The following is a 12,271-nucleotide window of genomic DNA, read 5'->3' as shown; positions in this document are numbered from 1 at the left end:
TTTTAAATTAATATGGATTTAAACCGACTTAATACCACACAATCCACATGAATTAAAGGTGAAACGAACAAGCCCCTCATATGGATTTTAATGAAATCGAGCAAGCCCTTAGAGAGTAATAGGCTCATCTTTACAAGTGAAATAGTTTTTTAGCGTCGGTTTCATAAAACATTTGGTAAATAGTTTTCAAAGTAAAATTTAAGTTATTTTTAGAAACATTTGGTAAATAGTTTTCTAAAATGTAATAGATAAAACTTAGCCCCTGTTTGTTTTAACTTTTTACAGCTTCTGGCCACCAAAAGCTGCTGCGGACTACTAAACGCGTCAGCTTTTCAGCCAGCTTCTATAAAATTCGTTTAGATAAAAACTATTTAAAATCAACATAAACATATAATCGGTTGAGTTGTTGCAATAGTAGGAATCCGTCACTTTCTAGATCCTGAGCCCTATGAACATCTTTATCTTTCTCCGCACATAATCCTAATAATACTCAGATTCTTCCCACAGCCAGATTCTCCTCACATTCAGATTCTTAGAAAAGCTGGTCAGAAAAAAGCTGAACCAAACAGGCCCTTAGTATTTTCGCCTTTCCACAACTTCTCGTGAAAAAAAAACTATGCTTTGAAACGAGTTGAAAAATAGCTTTTAAGAAAAGTTATTTTGTTAGAACCTAGGAAAAATTGAAAAAAAACAGTTTTATAAACTTGGAGCAAAAGCTCTACCAAACAAACACTTTATTAAAGGGGTGTTTGGTTGAATCGGTTCACTGGCTAGAGTTTAATTGTGTCACATCAAATTTTGAATATCCAATTATAAGTATTAAATATAGACTTAATTAACTTTCATAAATTTGTGCGTGGAATCAAAAACTGGATGAACAATCGGGTGTTCTGGAATTCATGAGATGTCCATCTGAGCATGCTATTTTACTGACGTGGATGAGGTGCAGAGAGGCGGGTTGTATGTGTCTATATTGATGATCTAGGGATCACAGGCACAAGCAACAGCAACATCAGGAAGTTCAAAGACAGAAATGACTAAGGTATTCAAGATGAGTGACCTTGGGTTGCTATCTTATTACCTGGGCATTGAATTGATGCAGGAAGAAGCTAGGATCAGTTTGTCTCAAGAAGCTCTGCAAGAAAAATTCTAGAGAAGTGTGGACTAGAGGATTGCAATCCATGTAGAGTGCTGATGCAGGCAAGCTAAAGTTGAGTAGGGAAAGCAACAATTCAAAGCATATAGATATAAGATTTCATTTGATCCCGAGGTATGCAAATTGATACCAAATTGAAGTGAAGTTCATCAGGACAGAGGAGTAGCTTGGGGACATTCTCACGAAGCCTCTCAGCAAACTGAAGTTCAGAGAGCTCTGCACAAAGATTGGTCTGCAATCTGTTCAGTAGTAGTTCAGTGCATCTCGATAGAATAAATCCTTAAAGCACTTAGTTACCTTTTTTTTAAGCATGACCGAGTGTTTTGTGGTTGTTGAGCTTGTGCACGTTGTCTTGTATGTAGGGAGTGTGTGGCACGGCATGCCTTGACGACGTGTGGGATGGATGGCACACGAAGTGCCGAGCTTATCGCGTGGTCAGTTGCCATGACGAGTTTGAGTCCTTTAGAGCAACTCCAAAAGAACGTGTAAACTAACACCAAAACAGATATTAGTTAAGAATAGTGGTTTTTCTTACTCCAACAGCTCCCTCATTTTTCCCCCAAAAAATTAGCGTCCCGCATCCATAACCTCCTCTCCCTCATATTTTGGTGTGTTCCATCCCTCCTCAATCCATTCCTCAACGCATCGGATCATCCACAACATCTCGATGACTATACAGATTGCGCCACATGTCACATTTAAAGAAACTGTTGGAGTACCCATCATAATTCACTCTTAATATTTTTTAGCATGCTCTTAATAATCAATTTTTAGGGTAAAATTTTTAACATCCTTTTGGAGTTGCTCTTATATTCTGTGAATGGAAATGCTGCCAGTTTAGGCAGCGACAAACGTGATCGTGTTCGCGTGAGTTGCGTGTGTATGTTTGTGCAGCAGGCAGCAGCCGAGATGCTCGGCGGCAACCATCTCTTGATCGTTACTCCGGCAATCTCTGACGTACGTGACCGCGTCGAGGGCAAGATGATGGTCCCCTGGTTTTCTCTCTCTCTCTCTCTCTGTGTTGCCAGAGGACACATCTAAACACTGGTCATCCTTTGATGCAGGTAGTCAGTCACAGTCAGGTACTGAGGTGCTTTGAGCACCGTTCTGTCCTGTCCTGGCCCGTGAAGCCATAGCCATGCAGTTGCCCCATTATCTACGGTTTCAAGCTTCTCCTTGCTTGCTGCTACAGCCGGCCGATCCGGCTCACCTCTGGTGGTGCGGCCGCGATGGTAGGACTGGATGGTTCGGCGAGGTACGTTATTGGGCTAGAGTGGGCTGAATTGAGACGGGCCGTCAATGGGTGAGGTCTGGAAGCACCAGGGTCCAGGGATGTGGACATGTGGCTGTGGGAGCCCCCGTCACCGCGTGCGTAGGCGTCAGCGTCCCGGCTCTTCGGCGCCGGCGGTGCACCCACTCGCAGCAGAACCAGTGAACCACAACCACCCTATACGTTACGTTACTCACGACCGAAGCCTGCCTTTCGTGCCGGCCAAGCCGCTACGAACCTCTGCGGCCGACCAACTTTTTTGCAAATTGGCCCTTTTCGGGTTTTTTCCCACAAATACGCCCCTGACAGTTTCATTTCAAAAAATGGACCCTTATCTCGGCGCCGTCATCATTGGCGCCGAGCTTCCATGTGCCGGCGCCAATACTATTGGCGCTTATACGTCAGACGTGGCGGTTGGCTGGCAGTGACGTGTCAGGGGGTCGGCGCCAAGATCTACGGCGCCGACCCCCGTGTCGGCGGCTCAACACGTGTCCGGGGGGTCGGCGCATAGATCTTGGCGCCGACCCCCTGTATTCAACCTCTGTCGACCTTCTGTGCAAAAAAAATTGAACTCACCGCCGCCGCACAGACCCCGCGCCGGCGCTGCTCCTTCCCCGGCCCGCGCTACTCCCCGGCGGCGCTCCACCACCGGCCGGCGCCGCCCCGCCCGTCACCGGCCGCCGCCGCCCCGCCCGCCCCCGGCCGGCGCCGCTCCTCCACCGGCCGGCGACGCCAAGCCCGTCCCCGCCCGGCGCCGCTCCTCCCCGGCCGGCGACGCCCCGCCCGCACCCGGTCGGCGCCGCTCCTCCCCGGCCGGCGACGCCACGCCCACACCCGGCCGGCGCCGCTCCTCCCCGTCACCGGCCGCCACGCCCACACCCGCACGCCACCGCCCCGCAAGCGCCCCCGCCGCCCCGCCCGGCGCCGCTCCTCCCCCGACCGGCGCCGCCCGGACACGCCACGCCCGCCCCCCGGCAGCCCCGCCACGCCCGCCCCCCAGCAGCCCCGCCAGCCCTGACCGCGCCGCCGCCCCGACACGGCCGGACGCCTCCCACCGCCGCCGCACGGCCGTCGACCCGTTCCGGGCGCGCTCCTCGGTCGCGCTCGCTCCTCGCCCGCGTCGTCGACGTTCATCCCCGACCGTTTAGGTAAATTTTATATGGTTTTTGTTTATTGTGCAAGCATTTTGTGTTAATTATGTTAAATTGTTTTGCTATAATTTGTGGTTTTTTGAATGTGATGAATGTTAGTTATTGTGATAAATGCTAATTTGATTGAATATTATGAATGTGAGTCAAATGTGCATGTTTTTTATCCTCCCCGTGCAGGGGAGGTGCTGTCAAAATTTGCAATTATTATATATGAGTATTTTATAATGTGATAAATGCTAATTTGATTGAATATTATGAATGTGAGTCAAATGTGCATGTTTTTTATCCTACCCGTGCAGGGGAGGTGCTGTCAAAATTTGCAATTATTATATATGAGTATTTTATAATGTGGTTAGTATATTAGTGGGTGGTGGTTATATTTGTACTTATTTAGGTACAAATTAGTGGTTTGTGGTTAGGTAATAACCATCCACAGTTTATATTGAATGTTTAATTGGTGTTTCAAATAGATGGACAATTTTTTGAGCTTGTATCATGGAGGCAATGTGGAACAAGATCCGTATGGAAATGCCAAGTTCATTGACATGCGACACGTGCCGGTACTATTCGATGGTAGACCCTCCTTGAGAGATGTGTTTACAAAGGCTAAACAAAAGTTAGGTTTCCATCAAGCTGATGACATTGCGGTTGACGGAGTGCTTAATATCGGTCATCCACCAAATGTCATAAGACGAGTCATCCCAATTGATTGTCAACTGGATTGGGATAATTATATTACTTCGGCTATGAAGACCCATTTGCAACTCATGGAGGTTGTGGTGCGTCCGGTTGTAGTAGACCGTCCCCCTGAAGATTTTGATCGTGCTATCGATGACGTGCCAACTGTTCCTGATGCTCAATCTGGCCCCAATTTGATCCCATTAAGTCAGCCAGGAGATGGTCTGCAGACAGATTTAGCTGCGTGTATCCCTTTGGCACAAACCAATTGCAGTAAGTCTTATTGGCATTACATCTTCATTTTGGACCATGAGCACTTTGCTCATTCCATTTGACGTGGGACTGATCATCTTGTACATGTTGCAGGAGAGACTCCTACTCTTGTGGTTGATCCTCAGACTGAGGCACGTGGCTGCTTCGGTGATGGTTTTATTGCCTCCAACAGTCCTGAGTTTAGGAATGAAGAGGAGCCATATGACTTTGCTATGGCTGCCGATTCAGATGATGATCGCCCGGTTGGTGAACTCACAGAGAGTGACATTGAGATGTTGCAACGTGTTTTTCCAGACGGTCGGGATCCTAGAGTGCATGAGTTCAGCGATCTTAGTCTTTCTCATCAGGCAAATGCAGAGGGCAGGGATGATGAGCTGCTTGACGCTCCTGAGGCCGGTCCTAGCATGATGATTGAAAAGGGTAGGGTCTTCAAGGACCTAACTGCCTTGAAGAGGTGGTTGCAGCATTATGCAGTCTTACGTAAGAGGCCGTATAGAGTACTTCATTCGTACGAGAAACGTCGTTACACGGTTGTATGCGACAAGGATAACTGTTCATGGAGGGTTTGTGCTAGGATACAAAAGATCACCGCAAAGTGGAAGATAACAAAAGTAGTGGGGCCACACACATGTGCTGAACATGAGTTAACGATGAAACATCGCCAATTGACATCAACCCTCATTGGGAAGCGACTTATGGGAATACTGCAGTCGGAACCAAATATGAAGGTTAGGACAATCATGAGGATCGTGGAGAATGTGTTTGATGGGTACAAGATAACATATGGTAAAGCTTGGAGGGCTAAGCAGTGTGCGTGGAAGATGATATATGGGGACTGGGAGTCTGGGTACGAGCAGCTACCTGTTCTTTTAAATGCAATGAAGGCGGTCAATCCAGGCATGCATTATGAGTACATCCCTAAACCAAATGCATGGATTGATGGGAGACAGATATTCTTCCGTGCGTTCTGGTGCTTTCCCCAGTGTGTGGATGCCTTCCGGCATTGTCGTCCTGTCTTTTCAATTGACGGCACGTTTCTTCTCGGCAAGTACCAGGGCACTCTTCTAATTGCCATATCCGTTGATGCAAACAACAAGCTAGTTCCCCTAGCATTTGCTCTGGTAGAGAAAGAGAACAAAGACAGTTGGGGCTGGTTCCTGCGACTGGTCCGGATACATGTGGTTGGCCCAGGACGGGAAGTTGGTGTAATATCAGATCGGCACCAGGGAATACTCAACGCGGTCCGTGAGCAGATCGATGGGTACCCTCCTTTGCATCACAGGTGGTGTACTCGACACCTTGCTGAGAATCTTCTGCGTAAGGATGGTGTCAAGGATAACTTTGAGCTTTTCCAGGAGACATGTCGACAGCTGGAAGACAAGTTCTTTAGAGAAAAGTTAGAAAAGCTCAAAGTCGCAACAAATGCCGAAGGTAGAGATTGGTTGAATGGATTGATGCCGGATTTGGAGAAGTGGACGAGAGCTCACGACTTAGGTGGATGGAGATATGAGTTCCAGTGTAGTAACATGGCCGAGTCATTCAACAAATTATTGTTGGGCATACGTGGTATGCCGGTCACTGCTATAGTGACATTTACCTTTTACAAGCTTGTGGCATGGTTCAATGATAGACACACCCACGCAGTTGGATTGCAGAATGAGGGAGAGAGATGGGCTCCAAAGCCTAAGACCTTTCTAGAGAAGGCAAAGGAAAGGGCAAACACACACACTGTTGATTGTTTTGACTTACAGTCAGGGACATATGAGGTATTCCTTCAAGCTGGTACTACTTCTGACGGCGAGTCACAAGAGTCGAGGAAGCATGTGGTTGTCCTTAATGACTTGTCATGTACTTGTGGCGCACCCAGGCAATACCATTTTCCATGTTCTCATCTAATCGCAGCTGCTCGAGCTCGTAACTTTGACTTAGAGAGGAGGATACCTCAAGAGTTTACTATTGATAAACTAGTGTTGACTTGGAGTCCAAGATTTATTCCTTATCGTGACGCGGGTGAGTGGCCTCCGTACGATGGCCCAAAGTATGTCGCTGATCCAAGTAGTCGTTGGACCAAGCGTGGATCCAGGAAGAGGACGAGGCACAAGATGGTTATGGATCAGGTTGGTGGTAGGAGTAGAAGGGGAAGGAGAACACCATTTCTTACCGACCCCGAGCAGTATGAGTGTGGCAAGTGCGGTAGACTTGGTCATAATTCACGCACTTGTCGTTGGCAGATTAGCGAGGTTTGTATTTTTAGTTTAATGATACTACCTTAATTTTATTTAATAAGGCTATATTACTTACTAACATTAATTTCATTTTGTAGGATGGCACAGTTCCACCTTCTCGACCCGTTCTACGACGAGAGCCACCGGGGGCGCCTTCTGTCGGAAGGCCAGGTATTTAATTGTAAATATCTTTTGTAGATTTGTTGTTGTACAAATGGTGTTGCTTATATAATATTTTTCCGTGTAGGACCTAGCAACGCTTCGTTCTAGGACACACAATGGGTTCCTAGACATGGTGTTCGACGACAGGTACACTAATTACCTCAGACGAGCAGGTCTAGATGTAATATCTTACCAGTTACGACGCGGGTTGCCTACTATTGATTCGGCGGCCATTACTGCACTTGTGGACAGGTATTGTTATGATTTTATAAAAATATTCTTGAATCATTGAGCTCTTTTACACTATTTTTTTTAATTATGTAGGTGGCGTCCTGAGACACATAGTTTTCATCTTCCTTTTGGTGAGATGACAGTCACATTAGAGGATGCACAGAAGATACTTGGACTCAATGTTGGTGGCAGAGCAGTGACAGGCCAATGTGACTCTGACGGATGGAGGGCTAGAGTTGAGGCCTTTCTTGGTAGGGAGCTTCCTCCTGAGGGCGTTGAACGGACTGCTGGAGTAGGCATCACATGGCTCCGTCAGTCTTTTGGTGTGTGCCCTGCTGATGCTGATGAGGCTACAGTCCAGTTCTATTGTCGAGCTTGGATCTTGCACATGTTTGGTTGTGTCCTCTTCCCAGACGCCACAGGAGACTGCGCGTCCTGGATGTACATCCCATGTCTAACCGACTGGGATACAGCTGGACAGTACAGTTGGGGCTCCGCTGTGCTTTCTTTTTTGTACCGGCAGCTTTGTGAAGCTTGCCGTCGTACGTCCTCCTCTTCGTCTATAGGCGGTTGCGTCTACCTCCTGCAGATATGGATGTGGTACGTCTTGGACCGAAGTCTTCAAAATTTTATTTAATAAGGCTATATTACTTACTAACATAAATTTCATTTTGCAGGTTTCGCATACCAGTTGGTCGACCACGTGTTTTCCAGCCTAGACCCTGGCCATGGATGATTCATGGAAATGATCGTCTTCGACCGACGTATGCTTATATTTGGGACCAAGTGGCAGCTCCTTTTGCGAGAGCTAAGAGGGCATACATGGAGTATGTTAACGAGTTTGACACCCTTTCTGCCTCTAGCGTAAGTACTCAACAATGAAAAACTTATCGTTATGAAATTTGTTTTATTATACTTAACATAGATTGCTTCATTTTTGTTTTAGGTCACATGGCAGCCATACAACGCACCTGAGTATGCTGGGATGATCTTTAGTGTAGTATGCAGCAGTGAAGATGAACTCTATATGATGCAATGTCCTTTGGTCTGTTTCTGGTGTGTTGAGTGGCACCTACCTCACAGGGTTCAGAGACAGTTTGGTAGGAACCAGCTATGGCCGGTTGAAGATGTTCCTACTTCAAAGGAGCTACACAAGTAAGTTCGCAATCTATAAATCCAGTTTGCAATTTATAACATCAATCATTCTTAACTTTGTGTTATTTATATGATATGATTTGTGTGTAGATTTGACCGGCGGAAGCAAAAGAAGATAACGGACTTTCGTCAACATCATCTGATATTAGTAAATGATTGGGAATCGGGTGCTGAGAATGTATATTCCAACGATGAGTTGCACAACAATAGTGATTACAGGCGGTACCAAGCTTGGTACCAGGGTGCGACTCGTTGTAAGCTTCGCCAGCAGTGGACAGCGGAAGACTACGCCGACATTGATTCTTCAGACGATGAAGAAACGGAGTATGACCTGACCACTAGACTGGGAACCCAAGTGGAGGCGGCACCCATATTAGATCGAGTGGTAAGTTTTACTCGATTTTAATACTCGACATGTATAAATAGTATGTGTGATGCAAATTGTGTTGTACAGGGTAACACATTGCGACGGTCGGTAGAGGACATTGATCGCCAACTTTTGACTACGGGCGACAGCAGCATGCGCAGCTTCTTGCAGGTAAGCCCACATGCATCGTTTATAGCCTTTAGCGTGTTATGAATATGTTGTAAACTAATATGTCTTTGGCATGCAGCGTTTATCTAGGCGCCTACGTGGAGCTGCTGCTCGCTGTGGCTGCAGGACTACTGTTGCACATGACGTCCATGTACCATCGTGTACCGACACAGCAACGCCCTCCACAGGTCTTGGTGCTGGCTTCGACTACGATCACGACGAGATAGGACCTTCACAGCTCGAGGGGGCTCCTTCGACACAGCCATTACAACCACAGGATCGTAGGCGACACCGCTCTCCACAACGTTACACTCCAGGCACCGACGCTTTAGGCAAGGGTAAGACTAGGAGACGTTGAATTGGTTTGGACTCTATGGACTTGTTATGTAACGTATGAATTATATAGACTTGTAATGGACTCATTTGGCCTCTACGGGCTTGTATGACATTTTAATGGACTTGTATGAATTCTATGGACTTGTAATGAACTTGTTTAGACTTTTATGAGCTTGCTTGGAATTGTTTACAATTGTATGCACTTGTATGTTATGCTTATCTATGAGTATGTCTTGGATTGACAAAAAACAGAGAAAACTCTGCCGAAATTTTGTGAAATTGTTGGTTATGTCATGTAGCCTTTACATAACTATTACATAGCCTTTTCAGAAGCATTAATTTTAGGACTAGCATCTATACTTTTCAGATCCATTTCGTAGCCTTTTCAGGAGTGCTTATATAGCCTTTTCAGAGTGTAAAAATAGCCTTTTCAGGATTGTATATATAGCCTTTTCAGAAAAAGAACATAGCGTAGGACATGTAGCCTTTTCAGAACTAGAACATAGCCCTTTCAGAGTTTTTGTACATATCTGATGTTTATAATCTATTACACTATCTATCCTTTAGCCTATATATACACGATCCTTTGTACATTTGCTTCATTGTGCAATAGAATGGCTTCAGGGTCTTCTAGGGGCAAGGGTGCGGTAAATGAGAGACGAAAGGATGGAGGGAAGTTAACTCCAATGTCTTTTGATGGCCCTCTTGGTCCAGATTTTTTTGAAGAGGCGGTTTTTAACTTTCCAGTTCAAAGTAAAAAAGATTTCAACAAAGAGGTTAGACTTAGGTCCTACGATAATAGGAGAGAAGATTGGCCGAAGTGCATGCATGGCGAGGATTGCTTGGTGCAGATGTTCGTTGAGGGTGGAATTGATGGAGGCCGGCGTTTCTTCAGATGTCCTTATGCATATGTACAAATTAATTTCTAGTCCTTTTTTCTAAATACATGGTGGAACTAACTATAAACATTTATGCAGCATTCATTGGTCAAGGAGAATTGTGGGTTCACTCGTTGGGTAGATCCTCGTCCAATTTTTCCTCATGCGGAATACATATCCTACCTACAGAATAGGATATTTGATCTAGAGAGAGAAGTAAGCAACAAAAATGATGAGGAAGAAAGAGACACAAACAATGGTGGTGCTTCACAGGTGCAAGTATGCCCAGATCCATATTGTTGCTGCCCTTGTCACAACAAGAATGTTGGTCCTCCGTCGTCTCCACCGCACCCACAGCAGACACCAACAATGGGAGGATACTATGGGGAAGGCTCAACTCAATTTGGAATGTGGGAGCACTACTAGAAAACTCTTATGTATCAATTGCTTTTAGCGTGTTGGTTATCTATTTCAATTGCTTCAAGTCGCCTTCAAGAATTGCTTTAAATCTACTTTTCATGAATTATGTATTTATGTAATTTTTCATCAATTTGAAGGTAATTCATTACGAAATATCATTGTTCGACAATACATATTACCGAATAATAAGTTCATTATTACATAACTTCAAATAAAACACCAATACTACTGAGTACAACGGGGCCATTTGCCTTTGCGAAATGCATCAGGGTTCTCCTCCATTGCTTCCTTTGCACGACGTGCACGCTCAAGCTTCTTCTCCTTATCTTCCCTGCATTCAGCAACACGCCTCATTTTCTCTTCGTCTTCACGTTGTTGCTCGGCAGCAAGCTCCTCTCGTCTTTTTTTCATCCTCTCTTTGTCCTCTGCATCCCACTTTTGAAGATTCTCCAGCCACTTCTTATCTTTCTCTGATATTTCGGTGTCAATCCACTGCTCAAAATCACATAGCGGTGGAGGAGTCTACAAAATGTGCAATTATTAGTACGCAAAAAAACATTTACAAAAACATTCACAAATGTAAACATATTACAAGACTATTCTCACCATTAAATTCATCCGACGTTGAACAACAGTTGGCTCAAATGCAAAGTTAGCACACATCCAATACCTCTGTCGATAGGTGTCATGATCTTCAGACTTATCGACCTTACAAGGATCACCACAAAAACACATAGGCACTGGAACACCACTTGGCAAAGGCAGCGGGTCGAAGGCAGTTCCGGTCAAAGGACCCTTCCTAAATTTCCATAAACTCTATAACAATCAGAAATATAATAGACTCACAAAATAAGAGGCAGATCCAAAACTTACCTTTGTTTAGCATATTTACCACGCCTAGACATCTCTAGTTTAGAAGAATTGAAATGAGCACAGCAACAAGCCAGACGTAGGGTACTATTTATAGGAACGTACCTCGGCGCCATAGATCTTGGCGCCGAGGTAGGCGTCGTTGACCGGGCGCCTACCTCGGCGCCAAGATCTATGGCGCCGAGGTACGTGCCACGTCAATCCAGATCCCACCGGCGTCTGACGTATAAGCGCCAATAGTATTGGCGCCGGCACACACATGCTCGGCGCCAATGATGACGGCGCCGAGCTAAGGGTCCATTTTTTGAAATGAAACTGCCAGGGGCATAAATGTGGGAAAAAAACCCGAAAAGGGCCAAATTGCAAAAAAGTTGGTGCGGCCGACGCGTTCGTTCCGTGCCGGCCAAGTCGCTGCGCGCTTGCTCTGCTCCTGCCGTGCCGCGGCACGCCGCGCGGGCGTGCGTGCGTCAGCGCTTACAGATGCCTCACTCTTTAGTTTTTACCCGTTCTTATTGCCGAGAGCAGCAGGGGGGCTTCGCCGGGCGGGCGCTGGGTGCTGCGCTTCCGCCGTGCGCCCAACACAAGTGCCTTTATCGCTTTTTTTCCCTTCTTGAGGGACAAAAACGGTGCTGCCGAAAGCGAAGATCTCCTATTCTTCTCCAAGTGCAATGTCCGCATCACGCTGCAACTACTCATAGCTGCTGACGTCCTCACGAGAGAATGAAACGGCACGCTTTCTATCATTCTATGGACGTCTTCGTCTAGTCTTTGTTCAGAAAGTGCCGGTGTTGCTCATCGCTCGTGTCTTCGGCGGCTCGGCCTCCAAACGGCTGGTAGCCTGGTAGTGGTAGAGATAGAGTAAAATAACTAATTTTTTATATAACTCCAATCAAAATGAAATATATGTGTGTATATATATAATGTCTAGTCT

The 12,271-nt window shown here is 46.1% G+C and overlaps 3 protein-coding genes across 3 annotated transcripts; 2 read left to right on the top strand and 1 right to left on the bottom strand.

Annotated features, from left to right (window-relative positions):
* Positions 1-6,834: 6,834 nt before the first annotated feature.
* On the top strand, positions 6,835-9,618 carry LOC109943021 (protein MAIN-LIKE 1-like). Its single transcript, XM_020545761.3, has 8 exons — positions 6,835-6,924; positions 7,001-7,167; positions 7,240-7,746; positions 7,824-8,010; positions 8,093-8,301; positions 8,392-8,686; positions 8,756-8,839; positions 8,916-9,618. Exons 1-8 carry the CDS (start codon positions 6,853-6,855, stop codon positions 9,192-9,194), a joined length of 1,800 nt encoding a protein of 599 aa, XP_020401350.2. The 5' UTR covers positions 6,835-6,852; the 3' UTR covers positions 9,195-9,618.
* A 131-nt stretch (positions 9,619-9,749) lies between these two features.
* Positions 9,750-10,501, top strand: LOC109943199 (uncharacterized). Its single transcript, XM_020546131.1, has 2 exons — positions 9,750-10,083; positions 10,150-10,501. Exons 1-2 carry the CDS (start codon positions 9,787-9,789, stop codon positions 10,474-10,476), a joined length of 624 nt encoding a protein of 207 aa, XP_020401720.1. The 5' UTR covers positions 9,750-9,786; the 3' UTR covers positions 10,477-10,501.
* Positions 10,502-10,615: 114 nt separating this feature from the next.
* LOC103641778 (uncharacterized) lies at positions 10,616-11,489 on the bottom strand. The gene is made up of 3 exons (XM_008665113.3): positions 11,344-11,489; positions 11,077-11,269; positions 10,616-10,992 (listed from the first exon to the last, which is right to left on the bottom strand). Exons 1-3 carry the CDS (start codon positions 11,454-11,456, stop codon positions 10,696-10,698), a joined length of 603 nt encoding a protein of 200 aa, XP_008663335.2. The 5' UTR covers positions 11,457-11,489; the 3' UTR covers positions 10,616-10,695.
* Positions 11,490-12,271: the final 782 nt, after the last annotated feature.

This window comes from Zea mays, chromosome 10 (assembly GCF_902167145.1).
Source record: "Zea mays cultivar B73 chromosome 10, Zm-B73-REFERENCE-NAM-5.0, whole genome shotgun sequence".
Classification (NCBI taxonomy): Eukaryota; Viridiplantae; Streptophyta; class Magnoliopsida; order Poales; family Poaceae; genus Zea; species Zea mays.
This window is presented reverse-complemented; position numbering and strand designations above follow the sequence as displayed.

Coding starts and splice junctions, on each gene's coding strand:
- LOC109943021 (XM_020545761.3), top strand. CDS start 6,853: ATGGCACAGTTCCACCTTCTCGACCCGTTCTACGACGAGAGCCACCGG. Junction 7,747..7,823: donor CTCCTGCAGATATGGATGTG/GTACGTCTTGGA, acceptor TTCATTTTGCAG/GTTTCGCATACCAGTTGGTC. Junction 8,011..8,092: donor ACACCCTTTCTGCCTCTAGC/GTAAGTACTCAA, acceptor TTTTTGTTTTAG/GTCACATGGCAGCCATACAA.
- LOC109943199 (XM_020546131.1), top strand. CDS start 9,787: ATGGCTTCAGGGTCTTCTAGGGGCAAGGGTGCGGTAAATGAGAGACGA. Junction 10,084..10,149: donor TCAGATGTCCTTATGCATAT/GTACAAATTAAT, acceptor ACATTTATGCAG/CATTCATTGGTCAAGGAGAA.
- LOC103641778 (XM_008665113.3), bottom strand. CDS start 11,456: ATGGCGCCGAGGTACGTTCCTATAAATAGTACCCTACGTCTGGCTTGT. Junction 11,270..11,343: donor GGTAAATATGCTAAACAAAG/GTAAGTTTTGGA, acceptor ATGGAAATTTAG/GAAGGGTCCTTTGACCGGAA. Junction 10,993..11,076: donor AACGTCGGATGAATTTAATG/GTGAGAATAGTC, acceptor CACATTTTGTAG/ACTCCTCCACCGCTATGTGA.